This window comes from Lithobates pipiens, unplaced genomic scaffold (assembly GCF_037356315.1).
Source record: "Lithobates pipiens isolate NorthernLeopardFrog02 unplaced genomic scaffold, aLitPip1_a1.2 Scaffold_19, whole genome shotgun sequence".
Classification (NCBI taxonomy): domain Eukaryota; kingdom Metazoa; phylum Chordata; class Amphibia; order Anura; family Ranidae; genus Lithobates; species Lithobates pipiens.
The window spans coordinates 169,885,103-169,911,249 of record NW_027507764.1 but is presented as its reverse complement, the minus strand read 5'-3'; the positions used below and the strand labels follow the sequence as shown (position 1 = coordinate 169,911,249).

The window sequence follows — 26,147 nt, the reverse complement described above, 5'->3', positions numbered from 1 at the left end:
TAGTCCAGTTGCAGAATACAAGATCAGTCCAAGAGGCAGGCAAATATCGTGGTCAAACAGTCCAAGGTCAGTTCCAGATCAGGCAGAGATATATACAGAATCGTTAGACAGAAGCATGGTCGAATAACAGTCCAGGGTCAGTTCCAGATCAGGCAGCGGTATGTACAGAATCGGCAGGCATAAGAGTGGTCAAATAACAAGCCAGGGTCAGTTACAAAGCAGGCAGTGGCATAAGGGGTGTGAAGGTGTATGAAGGCAGGAACTGAGGATTATGTTTACCATACTTCACTAAAAATGTATTGAAGTATGGTAAGGCCGAAAACAGTCGCCTATGCAGAGGCCTGGTTGGGAAGGACATTGTGCACAATAATAAGATGTGTCTCTTCTGACTCCTGCTTTGGTACACACCTTACATCTTTTTTGGCGTCTTTTGCCTGCTGGTGTGGGGGGAATTTTATCCGGAAAGTGGCGCTCAGAGAGTCGACTAACAACGTCTGATCTGATATTTTCTGGTGGGCCGTTTGGGAAAATAAGGGCTGTGAAAACTTCCTCCTGGTAGCCAGAGAAACGTTTGGGGTTTTGGGTGGCGTTGCTGTAAATTACATATGAATTGTAAATGGCCAATTGAAAAAAATAAATTACTACTTTTTTGTACCAATGATATGTCCGTCTTGAGACCAGATATGGTTCCATCATTTGGTCGTTGAAGTCGACTCCTCCCATGAACAAATTATACTCGGAAATACATTTGGGTTTCTTTACGGGGCCATTCCTTCTGGGGATTTCTACGAAGGTATCGTTGTGGATAGAAGACAACATATACACATCCCTTCTGTCCCTCCACTTCACTGCCAGAACCTCCTTGTTTCTTAGACTTGCGGTTTCTCCTTTCCGCAGCTTCTTGTTCACCAGACTTTGAGGAAAGCCCTTCCGGTTCTTTTTTACAGTGCCACATGCTGGCGTCTTCTTCCGGTGAAGGTTGTGGAACAGGGGCAGAGATGTGTAGAAGTTGTCTACATACAGGTGGTAGCCTTTATCCAGTAGGGGATATATGAGGTCCCAAACAATTTTTCCGCTGGATCCCAAATAATCCGGACAATTAGGGGGCTGTAGCTGGGTGTCCTTCCCTTCGTACACCTTGAAGGAATATGTGTACCCTGTGGCTCGGTCACATAATTTGTAGACCTTCAACCCATAGCGGGCCCTTTTGCTGGGCATAAATTGCTTCATCCTAAGCCTGCCACTAAATTTAATAAGGGACTCATCCACACATATGTGTTGGTCCGGGGTAAACAATTTGGGGAATATTTCAGAAAAATAATTTAGTATTGGTCGAATTTTGTAAAGGCGGTCATAATTTGGATCATTTCGTGGAAGGCATTGGGAATTGTCACTGAAATGCAAGAACCTCAGGATCATCTGATATCTGGTTCTGGGCATTACCGCGGAGAAGAGCGGTGAGTGGTGGAGGGGGTGGGTTGACCAGTAGGTACGCAATTGGTTTTTTTTGTTGAGTCCCATATTAAATGTGAGGCCTAAAAAAAGCTTGAACTCCTCCACCGTTAGGTCTCTCCATTCGTAGGGACGGGCATAATAGGAGGTCGGATTTTGAAAAATAAATTGTTGTGCATACAGGTTGCACTGGGCCACAATTGACGCCAACATGTCCTCCGTAAAAATTAAATTAAAAAAATCGATGGGGCTAAAATTCTCCGTGTCCACCTGGACTCCTGGCTGGGCGGTGAAAGGGGGAACATTGGCCTCTCCTGAATTAGGAGGAAGCCACAAGGGGTTCTGAAGGGCATAGGGAAGGCCAGCATGGCTCCTAACCCTTTGGGGCTGAGATGACACCCCACTGGTACTTGGCCTTTCTTGCTGGGGCACTGCGGTGCTGGTGGACGGCATTGCGGTGCTGGTGGACGGCACTGCGGTGCTGGTGGACGGCACTGCCTCACTAGAACGCCTTCGCTTGATGGGCCGGATATCTTCCTCCTCGGATTCATCAGTCAGTGTTTCACTGCTGAGGACTGGCTCATAAGTTACGTCTTCAGAATCCGAATAGGAATCGGAAGAGGAGAGCTCCCCGTTGCTCTCGTCGGCCGCGGAAATAATTTGGTACGCCTCCTCAGCGGAAAAGACGCGTTTAGCCATTGTAGCACTGATGGGCACTGATGAGGTGGCACAGATGGGCGTTTTTGAGGTGGCACAGATGGGCGCTTTTGAGGTGGCACAAATGGACACTGATGGGTCGGCACAGATGTGCACTGATTTGTTGCACGGATGTGCACTGATGAGGCGGCAGATGGGCACTGCTGAGGCGGCAGATGGGCACTGCTGAGGCGGCACAGATGGGCACTGCTGAGGCGGCAGATGGGCACTGATGGGTCGGCACAGATGTGCACTGATTTATTGCACGGATGTGCACTGATTTATTGCACGGATGTGCACTGCTGAGGCGGCACAGATGGGCACTGCTGAGTCGGCACAGATGGGCACTGCTGAGTCGGCACAGATGGGCACTGATAGGTCGGCACAGATGTGCACTGATTTATTGCACGGATGTGCACTGCTGAGGCGGCACAGATGGGCACTGCTGAGGCGGCACAGATGGGCACTGCTGAGGCGGCACAGATGGGCACTGCTGAGTCGGCACAGATGGGCACCGATTGGCACTGGCGGGCACTGGTGGTGCACAGATGGAGCACTGGCGGTGCACAGGTGGGCACTGGCGGTGCACAGGTGGGCACTGGCAGGCACTGGCAGGGTAGATCTGGGCACTGGCAGGGTAGATCTGGGCACTGGCAGGGTTTTTTATAGGTTTACTGTCACTTTTAGTATGCTGCAAAACTCACTAACTCCTTCAGTCTCCTCACACGCTATCGCTGTGTGAGGAGACACGTTCGGCAATGGGTGATGATCTCATTTGTTTACATTTGAGATCATCACCCATTGGAGGAGGCGATCGCGCTGTAAACGGCCGCTGTGATTGGCCGTTTACAGCGATCTGTGATTGGCTGTGTCCAGCGGACACGGCCAACACAGATTTTCCCCGATGCGCGCTCCCGGGAGCGCGCGGGGAACTCTTAAAAGGGACGACGTCAATAGACGTAGTCCCGGAAATTGAGATCCGCGCTGTAGACGTCTTTTTACTATAGCGCGGATCTCAAGTGGTTAAAGTGGTTGTAAACTTAAGCCATGTACACACGACCATACTTTCCGGCAGACTAGGTCCGACGGTCTTCCCAACAGACCTACCGAATGAACGGACTTGGTCACACATGAACAGATTAAATCCGCTCGAAAGTCCATTCATTTTGAACGTGATGACGCAAGACGGGACTAAAAAAAAGGAAGTTCAATAGCCAGTAGCCAATAGTTTCCCTTGCGTCATATTTGGTCCGTTGGACCAGCATACAGATGAACGATTTTCCCGATAGCAATTAAGTCCGGACAGATTTGAAACGTGTTCTATTTCGAAGTCAGTCGGATTTTTTTTAATGTGAAAAACGATCGGATTAGCTCACACACGATCGGATTGCCCGGACTGATTCTGTCGGACCTAGTCTGCCGGAAAGTCCTGTCGTGTGCATGCAGCATTACAGAGCACGTTAACCCACAGGCAAGCCTAGATTAAGGCTTACCTGTAGCTGCAAGAAATTTCTCTTTAACCTACACGGTTACAGAGATATATCCCTAAAAATGGGCATCGAAGTCTACAGCGCATGCGCGCCAGTAGACAACGGCGCAGGCACACAGAGTGTCATTAGTGAAAGCAATCATGCCGTCACGATACCCGGAAGTCACTCCGGGTATTATGGTGGTGAAGGAGGACATTGACAAGGGTCGCTTGATCTCAGGGAATTCATAATATACTAGTGCATGCTATGCATGCTAGCTCACTATGCCTTTGTCCTGCAGGGTTTTTTTTTTTTTTTTTATTAGAGGGATTACTTCCTCTTCAAGGGCCAGTTCACACCAGATGCAGTTCAGTTTTTTTCTGCACCAATACAGTCAGTTCCGGTTAGTTTCTGCACCAGAAACTGACTGCATGATGTGAACTAGAGTCATTGGAAAACATTGTGCATGCATTTTTAGCGTACGGAACTGCGTCTGGTGTGAACTGGCCCTAAGGAAATCTGTATAAAAAAAAAAAAAGCCTTTTTTGTTGAGACTCAAATGAAAACTGCTGACATTCATTTTGCACATCTGGATTTTTGTCACATTCACTATAAAACTAGGTAATTTATTGCGGCTCAGTAAAAAGGAGAGCGGCAGCTTAAAAAACAAGTTATTCGCAAGAAAAAAGGTCTACAGTAGAGGTTGACCGATATGGGTTTTTCTCTGGCCGATGCCGATATTTAGAAATCATGGCGACCGATAGCCGATATATGATGCCGATTTTTTTGGGCCAATATGTTAGGCCGATTTTATTTTATTTATTTATTTTTTCCTTTTTTATTATTATTTTTTTTTTAATCCCCTTTGATCTAACACACCTTTCCCACTGGGGCGTTTTTCAGGCGCTTTTGGGCTAAAAATAGCGCCTGTAGAGTGCCTGCAAAATGGCTCCCCTGCAGTCTGTGTGAAAGACAGAGTGCTTTCACACTGAGGCGATGCGCTGGCAGGATCTTAAAAAAAAGTCCTGCAAGCAGCACGTTTGGAGTGGTGTATACCGCTCCTCCACCACTCTTGCCCATTGATATGAATGGGCACCACTGCCGAAGCGCATGCAATGTGATTTGGCAGCAGTGCTTCATGGGCGCATTTAACCTCTTCCTTGGCTGCTAGCTGGGTTATATGTGCCCCACTAGCAGCCAAATAGCACCGCTAAAATGATGGTAAAGAGCCGCTAAAACTTGCGTTTTACCATCAACGCCTGCCCGCTCCAGTGTGAAAGCAGTCTTCATAAGTGATACAGAAAATTTCTTACATTTAAAGCGGGAGTCCGCGTTTTTTTTTTTTTAAAGCCAGCAGCTACAAATACTGCAGCTGCTGACTTTTAAAATAGTGACACTTACCTGTCCAGCGCGCCCGCGATGTCGGCACCCGAAGCCGATCTCTCGATCATCTCTCGGGTGCTGCCGCTGCCATCTTGGGTATGGGAATCAGGAAGTGGAGCCTTTCGGCTTCATTTCCCGGTTCCCTACTGCGCATGCGCGAGTCGCGCTGCACAATAAGGATGGGCCCGCTGCCTCTGGGATCTGTGCGTTTCCCAGCAGGCAGCGGGGACTTTTGGAAAGGGGCGTAATCTACGCCCCTTTCCGCAGAGAGCTATCCCGGAAGTGGGTGCAGATACCTGTACTGTACAGGTATCTGCACCCCCCTCCCCCCTGAAAGGTGCCAATTGTGGCGCCGGAGGGGGGGGAGGATTCCAATGAGCGGAAGGTCCACTTTAGGGTGGACCTCCGCTTTAAACATTTATTAAACAAAACAAACCTCCAATCAGTTTACTTGTATGTATGATTTAGATTAAAAAAAAATAAAATAAAAAAAAAAACCTATATATTAAATAAAAAACAGGTAGTCAAAACTTTTGGACGAAAAAAAAAATAAAATAAAATGGGCTAACTTTACTGTTTTTATTTTATTTTTATTTTTTAAATAGTGTATTTTTTTCCCAAAAAATGCATTTGAAAGACCTCTGTGCAAATGCAGTGTGACATAAAATATTGCAACAACCGCGATTTTATTCCCTAGGATCTCTGCTCAAAAAATATATATAATTTTTGGGGGGGGGGTCTAAGTGATTTTCTGGCAGAAAATACAGGATTTTTACTTGTAAGCAACAAGTGTCAGAAAATATTTAGTCTTTAAATGGTTAAACTGAGAACTTCTACACACAGAGATGACTTCATTCATTCAAGTGTAAACATTGTATCTTTCTGTTCTTTTCTTGGCAGCCTGCCCAGAGAGGAGGAAGACGTTTCTATGACGACTCAGGCAACTTACACTGACTTCTATTACAGAAGTCATTTCAAAGTCCCGCTGTAGTTCTAAATCGGCTTTTTATCAGCACAATCGGCGATGCCGATTATTTAAAAAATGGCAAATATTGGCCGATATACCAGTCGACCTCTAGTCTACAGTTTAGGGCAGTGTACCTGTAGAGAGAATTATATCTAAAATTAATTATTATCCTGAGTAGGATAAAGGAAATGCAACAAATACCTACTCTATGATCTTAACCAGAGACAGGTTCATCCAATTAAAAATCCTGCATCCCGTCTACTACACGACCCAGAGACTGTTATTTATCCCACAATAGATGAACGCTGTCCAAAGTGCCACTTGGCAATTGGTAGGTTTATTCATATGGTTTGGACCCGTCTCTGAATACAGCAGTTCTGGGGTGAGGTGGTAGGAGAGCTTAATGCAGTTACTGTAATTTGTTCCGGTATCAGCCTTTTGCAGTCCCTATACAGCAGAGCTAAAACTGGGGAGGGGGGAGCAGTAGCACAAGGAGCAAATTTGTTCATCTGCAGATAAGCATTCCAATAGGAAGAAAATGGAGAGTTTCAGAAAGGCGAGTGCATCATTGTGCTTCCTTTCTTTCACAGGCAGAGGTGGGTTCCGTTATGTTTAATGATGCTCACATCAAGCTGAGAACATCTAGGAGGCATAAAAAAGTACTGCGGAGGAAAGTTCTGGGTTAAAATGGTAATTAATGAAGCAAAAGATGGCTTTGTAAATTTATTTTTATGGGCAGTTTATTTTTATCCAGTCATTTTTGGCTGGAGTTCTGCTTTAACTCACAAAGTGCGAATTCATCTCAGCGAAGAGAAAAAGCCCCATCTTAGGTCCAATTTGATCTGGTTGGAGCTTATACAGGGCTAAGAACATCTACCCTAGCCTCAAATGCCAGCACTCGGGCCTTGCGATGGGCTGCTATATTGGTCAGTGGTGCATCATGGAAAAAAAAAAAAAAAAAAAAGGAATGGAAGAGATGTTCCTCCATACCTGAAAGTTATACTGAATTTCACTTGCCTTAGCAACCTACAAAAGCAGCAGAGGTGCAAACAGAAGAATGTAAGCAAGGTCGGTGCTGATTAAATGAAGCTGTAACTTTGTTCTGCATGGCATGCAAGGTGACCTTGGTTGTTCGGAAAGGCACCAATAAATAAAATGTATTATTGTCAAAGCACTTGTTCATTTTAGGTAGGCAGCTCCCCCCCCCCCCCCTTTAATTCAGTGTCCTCTCATCTATAGTACAAAAAAATAAACCACACCCACACACACACACACACACACCAGTTGGAGAAAAAAAAAAAAAAAGAAGATTGAAGGCCACCCAGAGGGAAAGAAAAAAAAAAAAATATTCCAAACAATTATAAAACCTCCAAACAAATACAGCTTTACAAAGCTTTGTAAAACGAATGCTGTGGAGTAAAGTGATGTGATGCATCACTAAGATCATAAAACCATATTAACAAGCTCTCACGGTTTATGAGAACACACTGGGCAGCCAAGCTTGATTAAAAACACATACAAAAAAACAAAACAAATGAAGCAGCTAAGTGTCTTTAGACCCCACAGCTATACTTATTTAGCAGCGATCAGCTTGGGTTTCCGCTATGTTGAATACAAGCATAGTGCGTTGATTTCTTTTTTTTTTTTAACTAAGTATTGTAATTAATCTTGCATTATCCATATCATTCTAACCCTATTATAGGAGACATTTAAATTCGCTTTTCTTCTACTTCCATAAACTGAAGCCAATTAAGTTTTTAAGACATTTTGCAGTGATCAAAGGCTGCGTGTGTTTCCGGAGTCAGTGTGAAGATGGAAGAATCAGAGGAGTGCGTTCACTGACAGAATGGCATATGAATGTCAAACAGCAGAGTGCCTTTTGAAGAACAGTAAAGTGTATGTTCCCCTGAAGCAAATATACCCTTCAGCAATCTCACATGCTATGAAGCTGCTGGGTAATAATAATAATAATAATAAAAAAACAGAGTAAAAAATAAAGAAAAAACAAAAAGCGTGGATGTCTTATCTTTGCTGCTTCCGAGGCACTCCGACACCGGCTGCATCCAAATGAGGCAAAAGCAATTTCTGTGTTTAGCACCAAGCTACAAGTCAGGATATAAATACCCTTTTAAGTAATGAGTGGCCACTGCAGCAGAGCACAACACAATGGGAAAAGACAAACAAATAAACAGAACATCAGTGGCAGATTAGGTAATGGGCAATTTAATATTTTTATAGGTAATAAGAGCTGGAGATATTTAATGATTTAAATGCAATGAAAGGTCTTAACATAGGCTTCTCGGGCATATTAACAGGCTGATGTTGGTGAGCCGAGCAAGGCATGCAGGGGAAATGACCATTATAATGGAGCCCCCATTATCTTTCATGGGCCGAAGATCAGGGGCGTATGAAAATATATAATAAAAGCATTACAGCAGGTTAACATCCTAGTAATCTTTTCAACGCCAAATATCAAGGGAGTTGCCCAGTTTTAATGGACATCCCTGGTCTGCTTTTATTTAATAATGAGCAGAGGCTTAAAATATTCCATTAGGAACAGAAAAGCACTTATCTTGTAGGCGTTTTCACTTAGTGAAGGATGAAAGACAAAAAAATTATATACGAGTGGTTAGATTTTAAGAAAATCAAAAACTTTTAGCCCAGGGGTAATGAATTAAAAATTCAAGGAGGTGCTATTGCTAAAATTTTCTTCCCGTCAAGGTCCAAATTTCAAGTTTGTCCTATGACTATGATTGTAGTCATTGTACGTATATCAAAAATAGATAAGGTGCCGCCATCAGGGGTGCCCCTTTAGACCTATAAAGCTCATAATAGTGAACAATGTACTTGTACCCGATGGATCCCTGTAAATCAGGCAGGGGGCAGGAGCTGGAGAAGAAGTTGCAGGGGGTGTGAGCTTGGCAGAGACATCACTTGGTCCAGGTCAGGACTGCAGTCGGCCATTTCGTAACCCCAAATGTCATCTGTAGGTGGAGTTTTGGCAAAGTGGTAGTAAAGCCAACAAATGTATATATTGCAGCTTAATCATTAGATGATTCTTCCCCCCTCCCCCTTCATTTTCATCTGGTGATCTGGCCAGTAACACTCCTAATGCAACCATTACATCTAAGCAGCAATATAATAAAATGATTACTTCTGGGTTTAACACTATTATAAGCATTTACACTAATGGCTCTGGGGAAAAGGGAAAGGAAAAAAAGGGAAAGGAAAAAAAGGGAAAGGAAAAAAAGGGAAAGGAACACGCCACACAGACATTTTATTGCTCTCGTCTCCACAGTCCCATTGTATGTAGAAATGTAGCCACTTTCTCTTTGTTGTTTCAGATGAACTAAAGGCTGTGCGATTTGTAGTGCTAGAGCATATGGGGGGCATATGGGGGGGGGGGGAGAACCCCCCCGGGAGAACCCCACCCACACACACATTAGCAGAGGCACCCGTGGGTCCAAGACCCCTGTCACACTGGGGCGTTTTTCAACTGCTTTAGCACAAAATAAAATGCCTGAAAGAAGCCTCATCTGCAATCCCAATGTGAAATCACGAGTGCTTTCACACTATGGCATTTTTCAGGTGCTTTAGCATTAAAATAAGCACCTGTAAAGCACCTGAAAGAAGACTCAACTGCAATCCCAATGTGAAAGCCCAAGTGCAGATGAGGTTTCTTTCAAGCGCTTTGAACGATAAAGCGCCTGAAAAACGCCCCAATGTGAAAGGGGTCTAAATGGTGAATGTTTACTGGAGATTTTGGAGGATTGTAAGAAGGGTGCAGGATTCCTGTCCTTTATGCAGTATATTTTATTTGCATGAATTAAACACCATATGGCGCATTTCATGACAGGCTGTCACTTATTCAGATATCTGACCTGAACGCAAACTTCCCCAGAGGTTACGTCTGAGCGTGGCTCATTCATTTTCACCACGGATTGCTACAGACCAAGAAAAAGAGACTGGTATCCGAGACCTTTCTTACACGCTTCCAACATCTCTAGGGTTACATAAACCACCTAAACCCATGATTGCTTTGAATATATATATATATATATATATATATATATATATATATATATATATATATATATATATATATATATATATATATATATATATATATATATATATATATATATAATTTTTTTTTTACTTTGAACTGTTTTTTTAAGTCATACCTTTATTGTGTTTTAATATTACATACAAAATTCAATATTCAGTCTGGGCCATATTCCCCAGTCTCTCTTTCTCTATTACACCAAATTAAATTTAAAATCTCGTACCTGGGTATTAAACTTTTTGCTGCATTTATTAATTGAAGCAACAATGTTCTCATATACTGTTTAATAGGGGTTCTAGCCCCATGAAATAGGCATACCCATGGCTCTTCTATGATTTTAATGCCCGTTATTTCCTGTATTGTTGCCTATACCTCTTTCCAAAATGTTTTAATTTTAGGACATGTCCACCATATATGGGACATGGTTCCTAATTCTGTGCAGCCCCGCCAGCATAATTTTGTGGTCTTTTTGGTAACGGTGTACTATATCAGAGATTATGTACCATTGCGCTAAACACTTAGCCCTTGTACACACGGTCGGACACTCCGACAACAAAATCCGCCGGATTTTGTCCGAAACTTGTGTTGCATACACACGGTCGGACAAAGTTGTTGGAAAATCCGATCGTACGTAACGTGAGGATGTTATTTAGTTACAATGGGACTATGTTCAGGCTAGTAGCCAATAGCTTTGGTCTAGGATTTTGATCTGAGCATGCGTGGCACTTTGTCCGATCAGAATTCTCTACACACAATCGGACAAAGTCCGATCGGATCATGTCGGAAAGTTTTATAGCCCAGCTCTAAAACTTTGTCCGTCGGATATTCCGACAGAAACAGTCCGATTGAGCCCACACACAGTCGGATTATCCGACAACACGGTCCGATCTGACATTTTCCGTCGGAATGTCCGACCGCGTGTACAAGGGCTTATAATTCATTTCTAACATACTACGGTCGCTTGATGTGATGTGACGTGTCAACCATAATAATTTTCCCTACATCCAAATCTATTTCTCCTGTGCCCAACTCATCTACCCATTTTCCTACAAAAGGGGGTGCCCTATTGCTTTAACCAGTTTAATATTTTATAAATCCTGGAGATAACCCTCTTCCCTCCCTTCACTACACACAGGCTTTCCAATGGGAGCAAGTTATCTTCGGACCTGATTGTGGAGTCCCTACCCCAACCAAAGTCCTTTAACTGTGCGTACCTCCACCTATCTCTATTACCTCTTTTATTGTTAACCAACTCCTGAAAAGTGCACATCTTACCTTTTGGCATAACATCCTTTAAAGAGGAAGTAAACCCTAATGGGTTTACTTCCCCTTTGATTCCCTGCAAAGGTAAAGCATAATGGGCTATTATGCGTCACATGCGCACGGGAGCCGCCACTCGTCGCATATTGCCGTTAACAGAGGCGCGCTCAGTGCGCCTGCGTGCCGCTGTCTACGCCGCATGCGCCGTAGACAGCGGTGCCTGCCTTTTGGCAAATGTCTCTTAAACCGTGTAGGTTTAGGATATTTCTTGGACCTACAGGTAAGCCTTAATCTAGGCTTACCTGTAGGTCAAAGTGGTTTATAAGGGTTTACATCCACTTTAATTGTGCTTCTTGTTTTTTAATCCATGTACCAAACATGCCCTCCTTCCCGGGTGTAAAATAGTTTGGGTTCTTTAATGGTATCATGGGGGACTTACATCCCCATTTTTCTTTTTTGTGTACCGTGTCCCAAATGGCCATTGCTGTCTGTGTAATGTGCGTGTGCTCGTGTAACTCTCCAATATGTGGCGGAGTTCAAATTATTTCCCCCAGTGCTAGTAACACTTTCCATATTAACCCACCTTTTTTTCCCCTTTATTCTTTTTTGCCCACTCCACCACCCGTGACATGAGAATTGAATTATAGTAAATCTTAATATCCAGGACCCCAGACCCCCTTGACCCTTATCTCTCGTTAGTACCGCCATATTTATACAGGGTGTGTTATTCTGCCATATATATCTGCGTACTAACGTGTTTAAAGTATTGAAGTAATCATTTGGTAAAAATCGGTAACATTTGTATTTTGTAAAATAGATTTTAGGGAGGATTTTCATTTTATAACTATTTATCCTACCTATCCATGACCTTTGTCTAGATGCACAGTCTTAATTCTGTTTTGATCTCATTTAATAGCAGGATGAAATTTAGTTGGTAAACTGTCTCACAGGATGGTGTTATTTTAACTCCAAATTATTTTAAGTCTGTATCTCGCCATATGAAAGGGAAATCCTGTTGGTATAACTGTTCCCCCTGGGCCATAACACTTAAATTAAGCATCTCGGATTTTGTGGGGTTCATTTTAAAATTTGCTAAGTCTCCATATATTTTGAGAGATTTCAGAAGATTGGGTAGGGTTGTCCTAGGACAGGTAATATAAAACAAGATATCTCTGGCCAATGCTGCTATTTTGTGTATATCTCCGAGTCTTATCCCCTTAATGTCCGGGTTTTGTCGAATCCCTTCCAATAGCAGTTCCAATGAGAGAACAATAATGCGGACAAGGGGCACCCCTGTTAGGTGCCGTTAAACATCTGGAAGGGCCCCGAGAGTGTCCCATTTATTTTTCCCCTTGCTGTAGGATGTTTATAACAGTTGATCTAACTATCCACATGACCCTTCAAAGGGTCTAGGATTGATCTGTGGTACACCATTTAATCAGTGCTGCACGTACCAGTATACCTGCACATTGGAAATCCGACATCCCCTTCCATCTATTCAACAATGGCTACACCGAGTACAGGACATTAGGTTTATGGAGGAATTAACTAGTATTCTGAATATTGAAGAGCGATGTTATAAAAAACTTACCTCATCTGGGAATATTCATTCCAGGAATAATAACTCCTCCTTACTGGCTGTATTTTATTTCCGACTCTCCCTAAACTGTGCCCACTCTGGCTGGGTGTTCTGCACCACCCTCCTACAGGACACATGAATTTCATGATCATGCATTCCCCTGTTCCTTAGTCTTTCCAAATAGAGCATTGCACTCTACTTTTCCTCTGGGCAGTTTGGGATTTATAATTTTCCCCCTATTTTCATAAGGAGGGTTCCGATTACTGTATAGATATCTGCATTCCTGGAAATCAGCATTTTTTTGATCAATTGCCATAATTAGGACTTTATACAAGGCTGTGTGTGTGTTGGACATCCCTTGAATTGTTATTTTCCAAATCCCTATATTTGTTCACACTAGCACATTTTACCTCTTCATGATTACTACCGCTTTCTTTACATGCATCACTGACCAATTCCAGGTAATATGTGTGCTCTGTGCGTTTTTTTTTTTTTTAAAACACTTGTTATACTTTGCGCTATATAAGAAAAATTGGAAAATAAATTGTGGAAAAAAAAAAAAGGGGGGAGGAAAAACATTTTTTTATACTTCTATTGGATGTGAAAACGTGTAAAAACAAAAACAAAAACAAAAAAAAGCTGATGACGTTAGTTTTGGGCTTATTGCTGGAATGCATTAGACACCCCCTGGGATTCACCATATGAGATTTGGTACTTTTTTAAAAAATGGGGCTTGGACAAACAACGGCTCAGGGTGGATTCACACTAGTGCGATGCGGGAAACCCTTAGAATCAGTGCCAGTTCCCGCATCACACGCTGGTTCACACTGACATCTGCAAATGGGTGGGGGTGTCACTGTAAAGTTAACAACAACCCCATATTGGTTTGAAGAATGCAGTGCAATCAAATTCCAGTGTGGACCCCAAAAAAATAAAAATAAATAAAGGCACCATTTTAGTGCAAATCGATTTCAGCCAGTTTGTCTGCGATGTCTGATCTCACTAGTGATAACTCAGCCTAAACCAGCATTTTTTTTAAAACTGCTTCTGGGAATAAGGTGGCTAATGTGTGTTGTAAAACCCGTTTCAGCATTTCCTTTATAGAAATATAGTAATATAATATTACATTGTTTTACTGCACTGCTTCACAATGCAAGCCTTTGGGGCCGATTCACTAAAGGAAAATAGACTGTCTCCTTTGCAAAGGAAATTTCCCCAGTGCTTAGTGACAAGGTAAAGCTCTGCTGACTTCCATCATCCAATCATGTGCAAGGAAAAATTCTCTGGGGAAAAATTCCCTTGCAAAAATGCAACTTCCCTTCCAAAGTCAGTCTATTTGCCTTTAGTAAATGAACCCTCATGAGCCAGCTCAACTGTTGAAAGCAAAGCACTCCTTAGGATGGCCGATATCTCAACAGTTTTAAAGCAGAGAGGCAGGGTGGCTGTATTATCTCCATAAGGGCAAAATTTCTAGATTTAAAACAAAATTACATTCAAGCAAGCATAGCCATATCAAAAATTACTTTAAGATAAATGCTGCAATAAGAACTAAAAATGTGTGTTCATTAGAATTGTTCTCTCCCTTTAGTTCCACAACTGTAAATGTAAAAATAAGCATAGCCACTAGATGGCAGTCATATGTACAGGCTACCAAACAAGCCTATTTTATTTTGGAAATACTGCTGCATAGACCTGAATGCTTGTAATATATGTGGGCCTGAACGGCTATGCACCCAGACAGTTTTAAAGAAAACCTGTACTAAGTACAAAAGCTGGGCTTTAGGCCCCTTTCACACTGCCGTGATTTGAAAGTAGTGCAATTTCAGGGAATGCCTGTGTAAACGAGGTCTATGGACCTCAACTCGTATCAAAGTCGGACCAAAGTAGCACAGGGACTACTTTGAAGTCGCACAGATATGAATGGTTATCACTGGGAATCATGGGGTGCGACTTGTCATGCAACTGATGTCCAAAGTTGCAGGAAAAGTCGCACAAGTGTGAAAGGCCTTACCGATTTCCCCTTGAAAGCAATACTCTTAAAGCCGATTTCCAGGCACTAAAACTTGCATTTAAAAGTAGGTAAAAAACTAATAACGAACTTCTAATTTTTGCTCCCTTTTGGTCTGTTAAAAATATATCTTTGAAATAATTTTGCCATGTGTATAATAAGTGTGAAGAAGAAACAAAAAGTTAAATCTTGTCAGAAATTCAGAGCCATCTTGCGTCTTTTTGCACACTTCCTGGGTTATCGGTAAACCCCCCTACTTCTCATCTTGGCCTACAGTCTTCATATGGGAATGGGCTGCATTTTTTTGACACAGACTTTAACCACTTCCTGCCCAGTCAATAGCAGCTTGACGTCGGGAAGTGTTTCTGTTAACCTGACTGGGCGTCATGTGACGTCCTTCAGGATAACATGTCACCACGCACCCGTTGGGGCTCGCATCGCATCGATCAGTGGTGCGGTGTGTCAGACTGACACCTCTACACCGATCTCTGTAAACAGCCTTCGACGGAGGCTCTTTACCACGTGATCAGCCATGTCCAATCACATCTGATCACGATGTAAACAGGAAAAGCCGTTGATCGGTGGCTCTGACAGGGGGGTCTGCGCTGATTGTTAATCAGTGCAGCCCCCCCCCCCCAGATGCCCACACTGGACCACCAGGGAAGTAAGTGGGCAACATGTGGATGGCCAGGTATGTAACCCACGCCCATCCACATGTGCAAATGACAGCCCAATCTGTAGCATAGCCCTGGGCAATGACTGGCACAATCATGTACCAAATAAAATCAGTGATGCCCAGCAATGCCACCCATCAGTGTTCAGCAGTGCCACCTATCAGTGCTGCATATCAGTGCCACCTTATCAGTGCCCGTCAGTGCAGCCATATCAGTGGCCATCATTGAAGAAGAAAACGTAATTATTTCCAAAAAAATGTTTTAACAGAAACAAAGAAAAACTTGTTTGTTTTTTCAAAACGTTCAGTCTTTATTTGTTGTGCAAAAAATAAAAATAAATCAGGTGATCAAATACCACCAAAAAGAAATCTCTACTTGTGGGAACAAAATGATAAAATAAATAAAAAATAATAATAATATTGTTTGGGTACAGTGTTGTATGACCACGCAATTGTCATTCAAAGTGCGACAGCACTGAAAACTGAAAATTGGCTTGGGCAGGAAGGTGTCCAAGTGCCTGGTAATGAAGTGGTTAAATATACCTCTCAATACCTACACAGGGTATAAAATGTATTATTTGTGTACCAAGTGCCCTTGCAAACCATGTTCTTACATTGCAAAAGTAGGGGTGATATGATCATAGTTGCCCAAAGCCTATACATTGATCACAGCTGCAGGAGGGTGACCAGAAGGACCACCCATTATAGGCTGCTTGAGGAAAACTACAGGAGGGGCAGATACGAGCCCTGTTGCCGCAGTACAACTGCAGCAGATGGTCGGCAAGCGGTTAAAGCTCAACTCCAGTTTTTTTTTTTTACTGCTAGAAAGTAAAAAAGGCTCAACTCCAGGAAACCTAGAATTCTCACCTACATGGGCTAAACTGCTTGTTCAAGTCCATAAGACTCTAAAAGCAGTTACTGATCCAATCATCTGCTCCTGCAGTCCCTTCTCCCCATACGCTGGCATCCTAGAGGTCGTCTCATGGATGCAGGGCCCATAGTCTTACACTGGGCATGAGGACACCAAAGGAACAGTCCCCCATCAAGAGTGTGGGGGAGCACTGTCTGCCAGGGGACCAGAAGAGCAGGTAAGCAAAACTGCTTTTCTGTATCCTGGACATAAATGGGCAGTTAAACACCTGCAGTGCTGGTGCAGCCCCAATGCAAGGGAAGGTTTTCTGGTTTCCTGGAGTGGGGTTCTAATGCAAGAAGTTCATATACAGAGGCAAAAAGTACAGAAGGGGTTTCATGCAGATTACTGCACAGATCAGGAAGATATATATATTATTACGCAAAGCACACCAAGATTCAGGTAAGAATGCACATACCTCTTGTATATAAAACAAAAATAAATAAAAAACAGCATTTATTTCTTCTATTGCACAGATGCAGAATAGCTTGGTCTAGTCAAGTGTTTCTATCATCATTAGCCACCTAATAGGCAAAGAAGAAAGAGCTGCCATCGCTGGAGGGGCAAACACATAAGCAAACTTTGCCACATTATAAATACCTGCACATTATGGGAAATGCTCTCAGAAAACATTAGTTTAAAAAAGGGCCTGTTCACGCTATATGTAATGCCCTGTGGCTTTTTGCAACAAAACAATGTTGGTCACTGCGGTGGTAATGCGTGGGTCGGAAAAATGCAGTCAAGCATTTTTAAAATTTTTTTTGGAGTGAACCAGATGGCTTCACAGGTGACAGCACAGTGCTGTGCGGGGACTTGAATGGATTGTACATGTGTAAATAAAAAAAAAAAAAAAAAAAAAAAAAAAAAAACACAACAACAACAACAACAAACACCCCACACACAAAATATAAACTGTGCAATGCACTGAAAATGCACATAGCACCACCCCCTCACTGACCTGCAAAACAGATAACAGCCCGGATGAGAATACTAAACATTTTAGCATGCAGGTAGTGTTAACAGGCCCTACAGCAGCAGTCACCAAATGCACATTACAAAATGTAACACCTAGAGAGTCCTACACACACCAATCATGTAGAACAGCCTCTATATCGACTTTCTCTCAAACGAAAACTAAACAGCACTTATGTACATCATATATTGCAGTGAAGAATTCCATTCAAATAATGTCAAACAGATAGCAGAATGTACAGATCTGTCAGCTTACAGTACTGCTGAGCTAGCATCAGTGTTTTTAAAGGGCTGTATCTAGGAAAAGACAGCAGGCGTTTATCACAACATACACATTACACTTAAAGCAGAGCTCCACCCAGGAGGGTAAGCTCTGCTTGGTTGCACCATACCACCAACCACCCCCCCACCCCCCCCCCCGGCCCCTCCACTGCCACATTTGGCAAAATTTTTTATTTATTTTTTTGAAGATGCCGGCATCTGCACCCAAAGCCGATTGACAAATTGGTTAGGGGTGTCGACATTGCGGAATCCCTGGACAGGTAAGTGTCCTTATATTAAAAATGTCAGCAGCTACAGTGTTTGCAGCTGCTGACTTAATTTTAAAACCGGCTGCAACTCTGCTTCACCCACTTACTTACATCGCACTTAAACTCCCCTTCCTGCCCAGCCTAATTTTCAGCACTTTCACTCTTTGACAGACAATTGCGTGGTCATAAAACACTGTATCCAAATTAAATATTTACAATTCCCCCCCGCACGGAGCTTTCTTTTGGTGGTATTTGATCACCACAGGGGCTTTTTTTTTGATTTTATTTTCAAAAACACACACCAAAACACAAATATCTTGTTACAAAATTTTGCAAACAGGTAATTTTTCTCCTTCATTGATGTATGCTCATAGGCACCAATAGGCTGCATTGATAGGCACTGAGAGGGGACACTGATAGACCGCATTGCTAGGTGGCACTCATGGCCATTGATAAGTCGCACCGATATGCACTGTGGGCACTAGCAGGGGGCAAAGATGAGGCGACTGTGCTCAAAAGGTTACCTACCCCTTGCCTAGGCCATCTATGTAGAGCAACAATTCTATCGCCTCAGTTTTTTTTTCTAATTTTTCCTAATCGATCTACAGTGGTCACATGACCCAGCTCCTCTGCTGCTGGTCACATTTTTAATATATAAAGCCTTTGGAATACAGGAGTAAAAATAAATGAATATCAATAAACTGTTTTAAAATGGTTATATATAATCTTTATTTTTTGGAAAAAACATGGCGTGGGCAGATTTCTGCTAGTCACAGGCTGTGTCACATCCCTCCAACAATCTACATGCAATACCCTGTCCCCATTGTGTTTGGCTGGTTAGCGGACATGGAGGAGGGAGGGAGTGGGCTGTCATCGTGCATACACCCACATGTGTGACTCTATAGTCACGTGGGCTGCTCAGATGTGAGCGAAAACTCCTTGAAAACTGAGCATGTGCAGAGTTGCCAACACTGCTCTGCAAAATCCCTAGCTGAATTGGGGACTTGGATAGAAAGATAGAGAGCAGCAGGATAAATCTTTTTTTTTTTTTTTGCAGAATACAGAAAAATGTATATCTCAGTGACCGAGCGAGTACGAACAGCAGATAATACGGTATTCACTGATAGTTTTTTTTATGATGTGGGTTTAGTGACACTAACAACAAGTCAGAAAAAGCTTCTACTTAGAATGACACCGGCTGTTTAAAAGAAGCAGCAGCCGAGAAGGACGCGTGACTGATGAGCAACAAAATTACACTGTGAACCAGATTTAGATTTTAAAAAGTGCATTTTTGGACCATTTAACTCGCTGGCATAAGCAAAATAAATGAATGTCAACATAGCTGAAAATAAACATGAAAAAATAAAAACCCACAACAGTATTAGCAACAGAAAAATAAGCAATCTTCCAGCAAAACTCTAATGACTACTGATGCAAGAACACAGATTTCCTATCTGCCATGCAGGCTCCGAGTTTTAAATACATATATTAGTCTTTCGCTGGAATTGACTTCTTCCTCTAATCTCAGGGCCAGAAATAAGAGTTATTTGGCAGGTCGCGTCTATAAACAGAATCACGATATGGATATAATGCTGTTCCCATGTAAGCAGCAAATCTTATTATACACTGCAGGCTGCACCAGATGATGGCAAAATGTGCGGCACTCCTGTCAACGGTAAACGTGGCTTATCTATTACTCAGCTGTGCAAACACTTGGTACATTGACAGGCTGCACACGCGTCAGGAGAAGGAAAACAGCAAGAATCTCAGCAAAGTGTTCTCAAAACAAGCTAACAGTAAATTGCTTCAAATCCATTAATGTATTGAGAAATATCTGTTTAGCTAAGAAAAAACGCCAGCCTTTAGGAGCTATGATCTGAAAGAAGTATGCTAAAATTAAGGTTTAAATGAAGCAACTGAATGCCAAACCACACATGTATTTCTGCTCAAAGCAAGCTTTTTTCGGTAACAGAACACTAATAAAATGAGTAATTATCTAAAACCTGGTGAGACAGGGTGCAGCAGAGATTTTTTCTTTTCAATGTAGAAAAACACCTTGCAGGGTTGTGAAAGTGTATCAAAAAACATATTTAGCACAGCTATCCAATATGTGCACATTTTCCTATTCTGTAAATGTTTGTTTAACTGTTCCCAACTAGCCGCCACAGTTTACAGGTTGCAAGTTGGTTCCCCCGCGCGAGCCATTGTAGCTGTGCGCTGGCTCTTTAGGAGCCCGCAGCGTGTTCCCGAAGCTGATGCGCGATCGCTCGTGACAGAGCTAGAACTGGGATCTGTGCGTGCACTAATAGATAAGGATGGACTGTGAAGTAGCGGCTTCTACAACATTGGAATGTTGCTCAACCTGTTCCGGCAGAATAATTCTACTAAAAAGAAAATTTATTTTTTACAGAAGGCCCTTATTATAGTAGGGTTAAAATTCATTCCCCCCCCCCCCCCCCCTTTTATTATTAATATGAAATACAACCAATGAACACATAGCATAATAGAAGAAGTCTCACTTCCATTTTTATTATGTTCTGTACCCCAGGGGGCAAAATACCTGTAAGTGCTGTGTACCATCTTCCTGTGTGTTATCCAAGGCTACAAGCTTTGGGAAATGATCAACCTCTGAGATAAAAGTGTGCCACTTCTTACATACTTTGTTAGATGAATTAGAAAACAGGTGATAAAAAAATAAAAAAAGTGCTGTTGGCTAAAGATATTTAACAATACATATTTATACACAGGCAAGTACATTTGCCTACAAGGGAGGGAGGTGATGATCATGAATCCCTAGTACAGTAGAACGAGAATGGTACCACATGGAAGTGTATACATTTAATTTTCACATCAAAACTAAAGATTGGTCTGCTGGTACTGAATGTAATATTCCGCAAAATTCTGTACCTCCACTGCGCCAATGGATAATCAGAGAAAAAAAGAGCTACTACTTTAGTGAAAAAACATACATTAATAAACAAATTATACCTAAAACATGTGCTGCAAAGTATTGATTAGGACATAATTCAGTAGCGCTCATGCAATAAACAAATGTAAATTAATAAAAACATGATGGTTCTAAATAGAACACCCCGTGATGTTGTGATATACAACTAAAAATCCATTGAATAAACTATTCTAGAAAACACAAAGGAAATCAATCTTCATAAAATCTTTCAATCTTCCACCACACAGATGTGCCCGTGACACCTCTCCCAATGAAAACGCATTTACCAACTGATGTTGCCTCCCACTCTTGTGTTTGGCAAAGAAGCAGTTTGAACCACACCTCGGTCAATACCACGATTATTATTCCAGGCCGGGCATATTTATATGTGAAAAAAAAAAAAGTGCTCCACATAGTGCGATACTACTATAACCTGTAACCTGCATCTTGGAAACTGGAGCCAATTAATATGCAGGACTTAAAATTTTCCTTTATTAGTGACCCAATTCTGGTAAAAATTTAGCTACTTTCATTTCCGAGGCTCTCTCTATGCAGACCAGTGCTAGCTGTATGGTTTAAACAGAGCATTCCAGCCCTCCTCCCTCCACAGCCTTCCAACAATGCAGCTAGCCTTTGCAAAATTTGCTTTATGGTTTTGAGCCAGACCATGGAGCAGTAAACCAGGCATACACGATCTAATAAAAAAATAAAAATAAATAAAAAAAAAGCCAGTTTAGCAAGGACCAATTGAATTTGGATCCATGCATGGGCTAACTGATTGTACACAAGTCAGTCAATTGACTTGTGTACAACCAGCTTGTCAGGTTTTTCCTGAACGATCCTTGCATCTGGATATAGAAGGCAGAAGAAGAAGAAGCAGAAGAAGAAGAGCTCTCAACCATTACTAGTAAAAAATAATTTATAAAAATGCCATAAATCTTTCCCATAGGTTATAAAACATCTACAATCAATATAGGCTTATTGCAATTTTATTTTACATTATATATATTATACACACACACACACACACACATATATAAGTCGCTGATCACCGCCACACACACACCATTGTTTGTAGACGCCAACTTTTACACGAACCAATTAATATACACTTATTTGGATTTTTGTATAATGTTGCTTGACCGCACAATTGCAAGTTAAAGTAGCGCAGTGCTGAATAGCTAAAAATGCTCTGGTCATGAAGGGGGTAAAACTTTCGGGAGCTCAAGTAGTTGTAAACGAGTATAAAAAAACGAAACAAACATTCTTTCCTATCTATTTACTAATGCTAGTGGCATAAGGATTAAAAATACTTAATGTGGATCGAGACCTTTAGGTGTTGGTTTACTGAAGGCAAATCCACTTTGCACTACAAGTGCACTGGAAGACCTGAAATTAGGGGAAGCTCTGCTGATTTTTTCATCCAATCACGTACAAGCAAAAATGCTGTTTATTTTCCTTGCATATTCCACTCAGATCTACAGCGACTGCACTTCCGAGGGCACTTGTAGTGCAAAGTGGATTTGCCTTTAGTAAATAAACTTAGTTCCGCTTTAAGAGAAGTGACTGGTAAAATTCTGCCTTGAGGTGAACCTCAAATCTATCCTAAAATGTTTAACTTTTGAAAGGCATGGCTAAGAGGAGGACACAAGATGTGTGCCATCACAATGCTTCATTAGCCAGAAGAAGCTCCTTTGTGCACCTAAAATTTAATTTCCTTTTGATACCGAGACCTGATTGTTAGACTTCAGGTCTATCAATTGGAGAGGCATTGTTGGCCACCAAGACAGCCCAAGGCCAACCACACACGGTGTAAAGAAATTTGCATGATCCCCCCCATCACAGACGCGATTATGGCAGGCAAACACACATACACACACGCTTCATCATTGGTTTGATGCTGCAGTTGCCACCCACCGCCTCTGAGTGATCACGATGGCTAATCAGTCATCTTTCAGAGAAAGGAGCAGTAAATAGCCACTGCTCTCCATTCTGCCTCTACCCACTGCTCTCCATTCTGCCTCTACAGCACTCACTGGAGCACTGGGCTCCGTGAGCACAGCTGCCCTTGGCTTTCAGCCACACGCTAAGAGCTGGAGCCAGATGTCAAACAGCAGGCTGAATACCGACAATATAGTCAGGATCCTTTCAGAAACTGGAGCTGCTGTGACCTCAGGTGAGAGTGGGCTTTACCCTCCTGTCAGATTCTGGGAGAAGAAAAGTGCACTCCTGTGTCCCACAAGAGCACTATGGCCAAAAACACTTTAGACGTTCTTCACTTTTAAAAAGGTTTATTAATAAAAGAGATGAATATATATATATATATATATATATATATATATATATATATATATATATATATATATATATATATATATATATATATATATATATATATATATATAAGCATTTGAGATGGAGAATTATACCAGAGCTGCAGAGATGTACAAGAGGGAAGCAGAAGTCACATGAAAAAAATAAAATAAAAAAATATGTCACCTTTAAGGCACCACAAAGTTCCACAGTATCTGCATCGTCCACCACAGTTATACGGAAATTCGGCGTCTGCAGAAGTTCTTTAAATAAAACCCCATGTTCAAGCACTTTGCTCCCTGGGTAAAAAAAAAATAAAAAAAAACAAACCACACAATAAACAGCATTAATATAAACATTCCACAAAATAGTTATCCATTAGAGATTTTTCTCCAATCTAATCAAAAACTGTACTTGCTTTGTAAGAAGGCCATCTAAGCTATTTAGGGTTGCATCAGTAATTTCAAGTGGCAAACATTTATGGATGCTGTGTACGTGTCTACAGTAGATTTCTCACCTACACATGGTGAAGGGCTCCAGCGTTCACAAAACGTAGAGAATAAAATAGGATTTTTATAACAGCTTACCTCTAAAATCCTTTTCGTGGAGTGCATCATGGGACACAAAGCCTTAAGTAATTACTTAATGGGACGTCCCCTAGCAATGCTACTTGAGGGGTGGGAGACCCAACCTGGATGGTAGCCCCTGACTTGAGGACCTATACTGCTACCCACAGCACACTGCGCCTGAAGGAGATATCCTCATACCTCCTTACAACAAGCTGATAAAATTTTGTCAAGGTATGCACTGAAGACCAAGTTGCGGCCTTACAGATCTGAGCCGTGGAGGCCAGGTGACACTGCCCAAGAAGCGCTAACCGCCCTGATAGTGTGCACCTTAACATGAAAAAGGGGGAATCTTACCCCTTGAATTATTTGCCGAATCCACTTAGCAACAGTGGATTTCGACACTGCTTGTCCTTTCTTAGGACCCTCTGGCAGAATTAACCCCACTCCCGCCGAGCGTACGCAGATGTGGGTACTTGGCTTCCGGGGGATATACCGGGATGATGCCCGCACCTGCAGGCATCATCCTGGTACCGTTTTTTTCAGCAGACGATTGGCTATCCAGGTATAACAACCGATGCGGCTAAAAGCCGCTCAGCTTTTATGCCGGAGGAGCGGGAGGGGACGTCCTCCCCTCCCGCCGCTGTTACCGGTGCTCCCGCTCGATCGGGAGCACCGATTCAAGTTCCGCTGCCTCCGGCTGCTGGGGAGGAACTGGAACGTAATTGGCTTCGTTCCAGTCTCCTCATAGTAAACACGGAAGCGACGTCATGACGTCACTTCCCGTTTACTCGGCTGCCAATGGCGCCGGTTTTAAAAAGATATACGGTATTCAGAATGGCCGTTTTTGGCGATCTGAATACATTGAAGTGTAGAGGAGGGGTGGGGGGTCTTTTAGACCCCCGAACCCTCCATAAAGAGTACCTGTCACCACCGATTACTGTCACAAGGGATGTTTACTTTCCTTGTGACAGCAATAAAAGTGATCACATTTTTTATTTTATTTTTTAAAACAATTTAGTCATTTTAAAATAAATAAAAAACATTTTTTTTTAAAGCGCCCACCGTCCCCACGAGCTCGCGAAGCAAAGAAAACGCATACAGAAGTCACGCCCGCGTATGTAAATGGTGTTCAAATCACACATGTGTGGTATCGCCGGGATCGTCAGAGCGAGAGCAATAATTCTAGCACTAGACCTCCTCTGTACCGCTAACCATAAAAAAAGCGTCACCTATTGAGATTTTTAGGTACCGTACTTTGTCGTCAATCCACAAGTGCGTGCAATTATAAAGTGTGACATGTTAGGTATCTATTTACTCGGCGTAACATTATCTTTCACATTATGCAAAAAAATTGCGCTAATTTTACTGTTTTTTTTAAATCATGAAAGTGTCCCTTTTCCCAAAATGTTGCGTTTATAACACCGCTGCGCAAATACTGTGTGACATAAAATATTGCAACAATCGCTGTTTTATTCTCTAGAGTCTCTGCTAAAAAAATATATATAATGTTTGGGGGTTCCAAGTAATTTTCTAGCAAAAAATATGGATTTTAACTTGTAAACACCAAATGACAAAACTAGGCTTAGTCATGAAAGGGTTAAATAAATAGATTTTCACTGTTCTCACCACATCAAGACAAAGAAGTCGTGGCAGTAACTCAATAGGGGGAATGCATAGATTAGTGAGAAAGGTTCCCACGGGATCACCAACGCGTCCATTCCGCATGACTAACTGCATGTTGAACCTGACCACTAGAAGATCTACCTCCGGAGTCCCCAACCTTTGGCAAAAAGCCCAAAATATGTCAGGGCAAAGAGACCATTCCCCTGGGAATAACTGCTGGCGTCTCAAGTAGTCCACCTGCCAATTCTCTACTGCCAGAATGAAGACTGCCGATAGGCACGGAACATTCCTTTCTGCCCAAGTTAGAATATGGTTTGCCTCTCTCTGTGCTTTAGAGACCTTTTTTGCCCCCTTAGTTATTGATATAGGCCACAGCTGTGGCATTGTTGGATTGAATCCTGAAAGGACAACCCCCGTAACCTGAAAGTCCAGGCCTTTAGAGCCAGACGTACTGCCCGAATCTCAAGGACAGAAATGGCGAACCTTGGCACCCCAGATGTTTTGGAACTACATTTCCCATGATGCTCACCTACACTGCAGAGTGGTTGAGCATCATGGGAAATGTAGTTCCAAAACATCTGGGGTGCCAAGGTTCACCATCACTGTTCTAGGATATTGATGGGCAAGGTTCTTTCGGGTTCTTGACCGTTGTCCCTGGACAGTTGTCTTTTCTAGTACTGCTCCCCAGCCTGAAAAGGCTGGCATCTGTCATTACCACTTTCCAGATAAC

At 42.3% G+C, this 26,147-nt stretch overlaps 1 protein-coding gene across 1 annotated transcript in view; it reads right to left on the bottom strand.

Moving 5' to 3' along the window:
* GPD1L (glycerol-3-phosphate dehydrogenase 1 like) overlaps positions 1-26,147 on the bottom strand; it is a 78,954-nt gene that overhangs the window by 9,977 nt on the left and 42,830 nt on the right. The window contains exon 5 of the mRNA XM_077491462.1: positions 23,412-23,524. Within this exon, the coding sequence (XP_077347588.1) occupies positions 23,412-23,524 (113 nt within the window). The remainder of the gene's footprint in view (positions 1-23,411; positions 23,525-26,147) is intronic.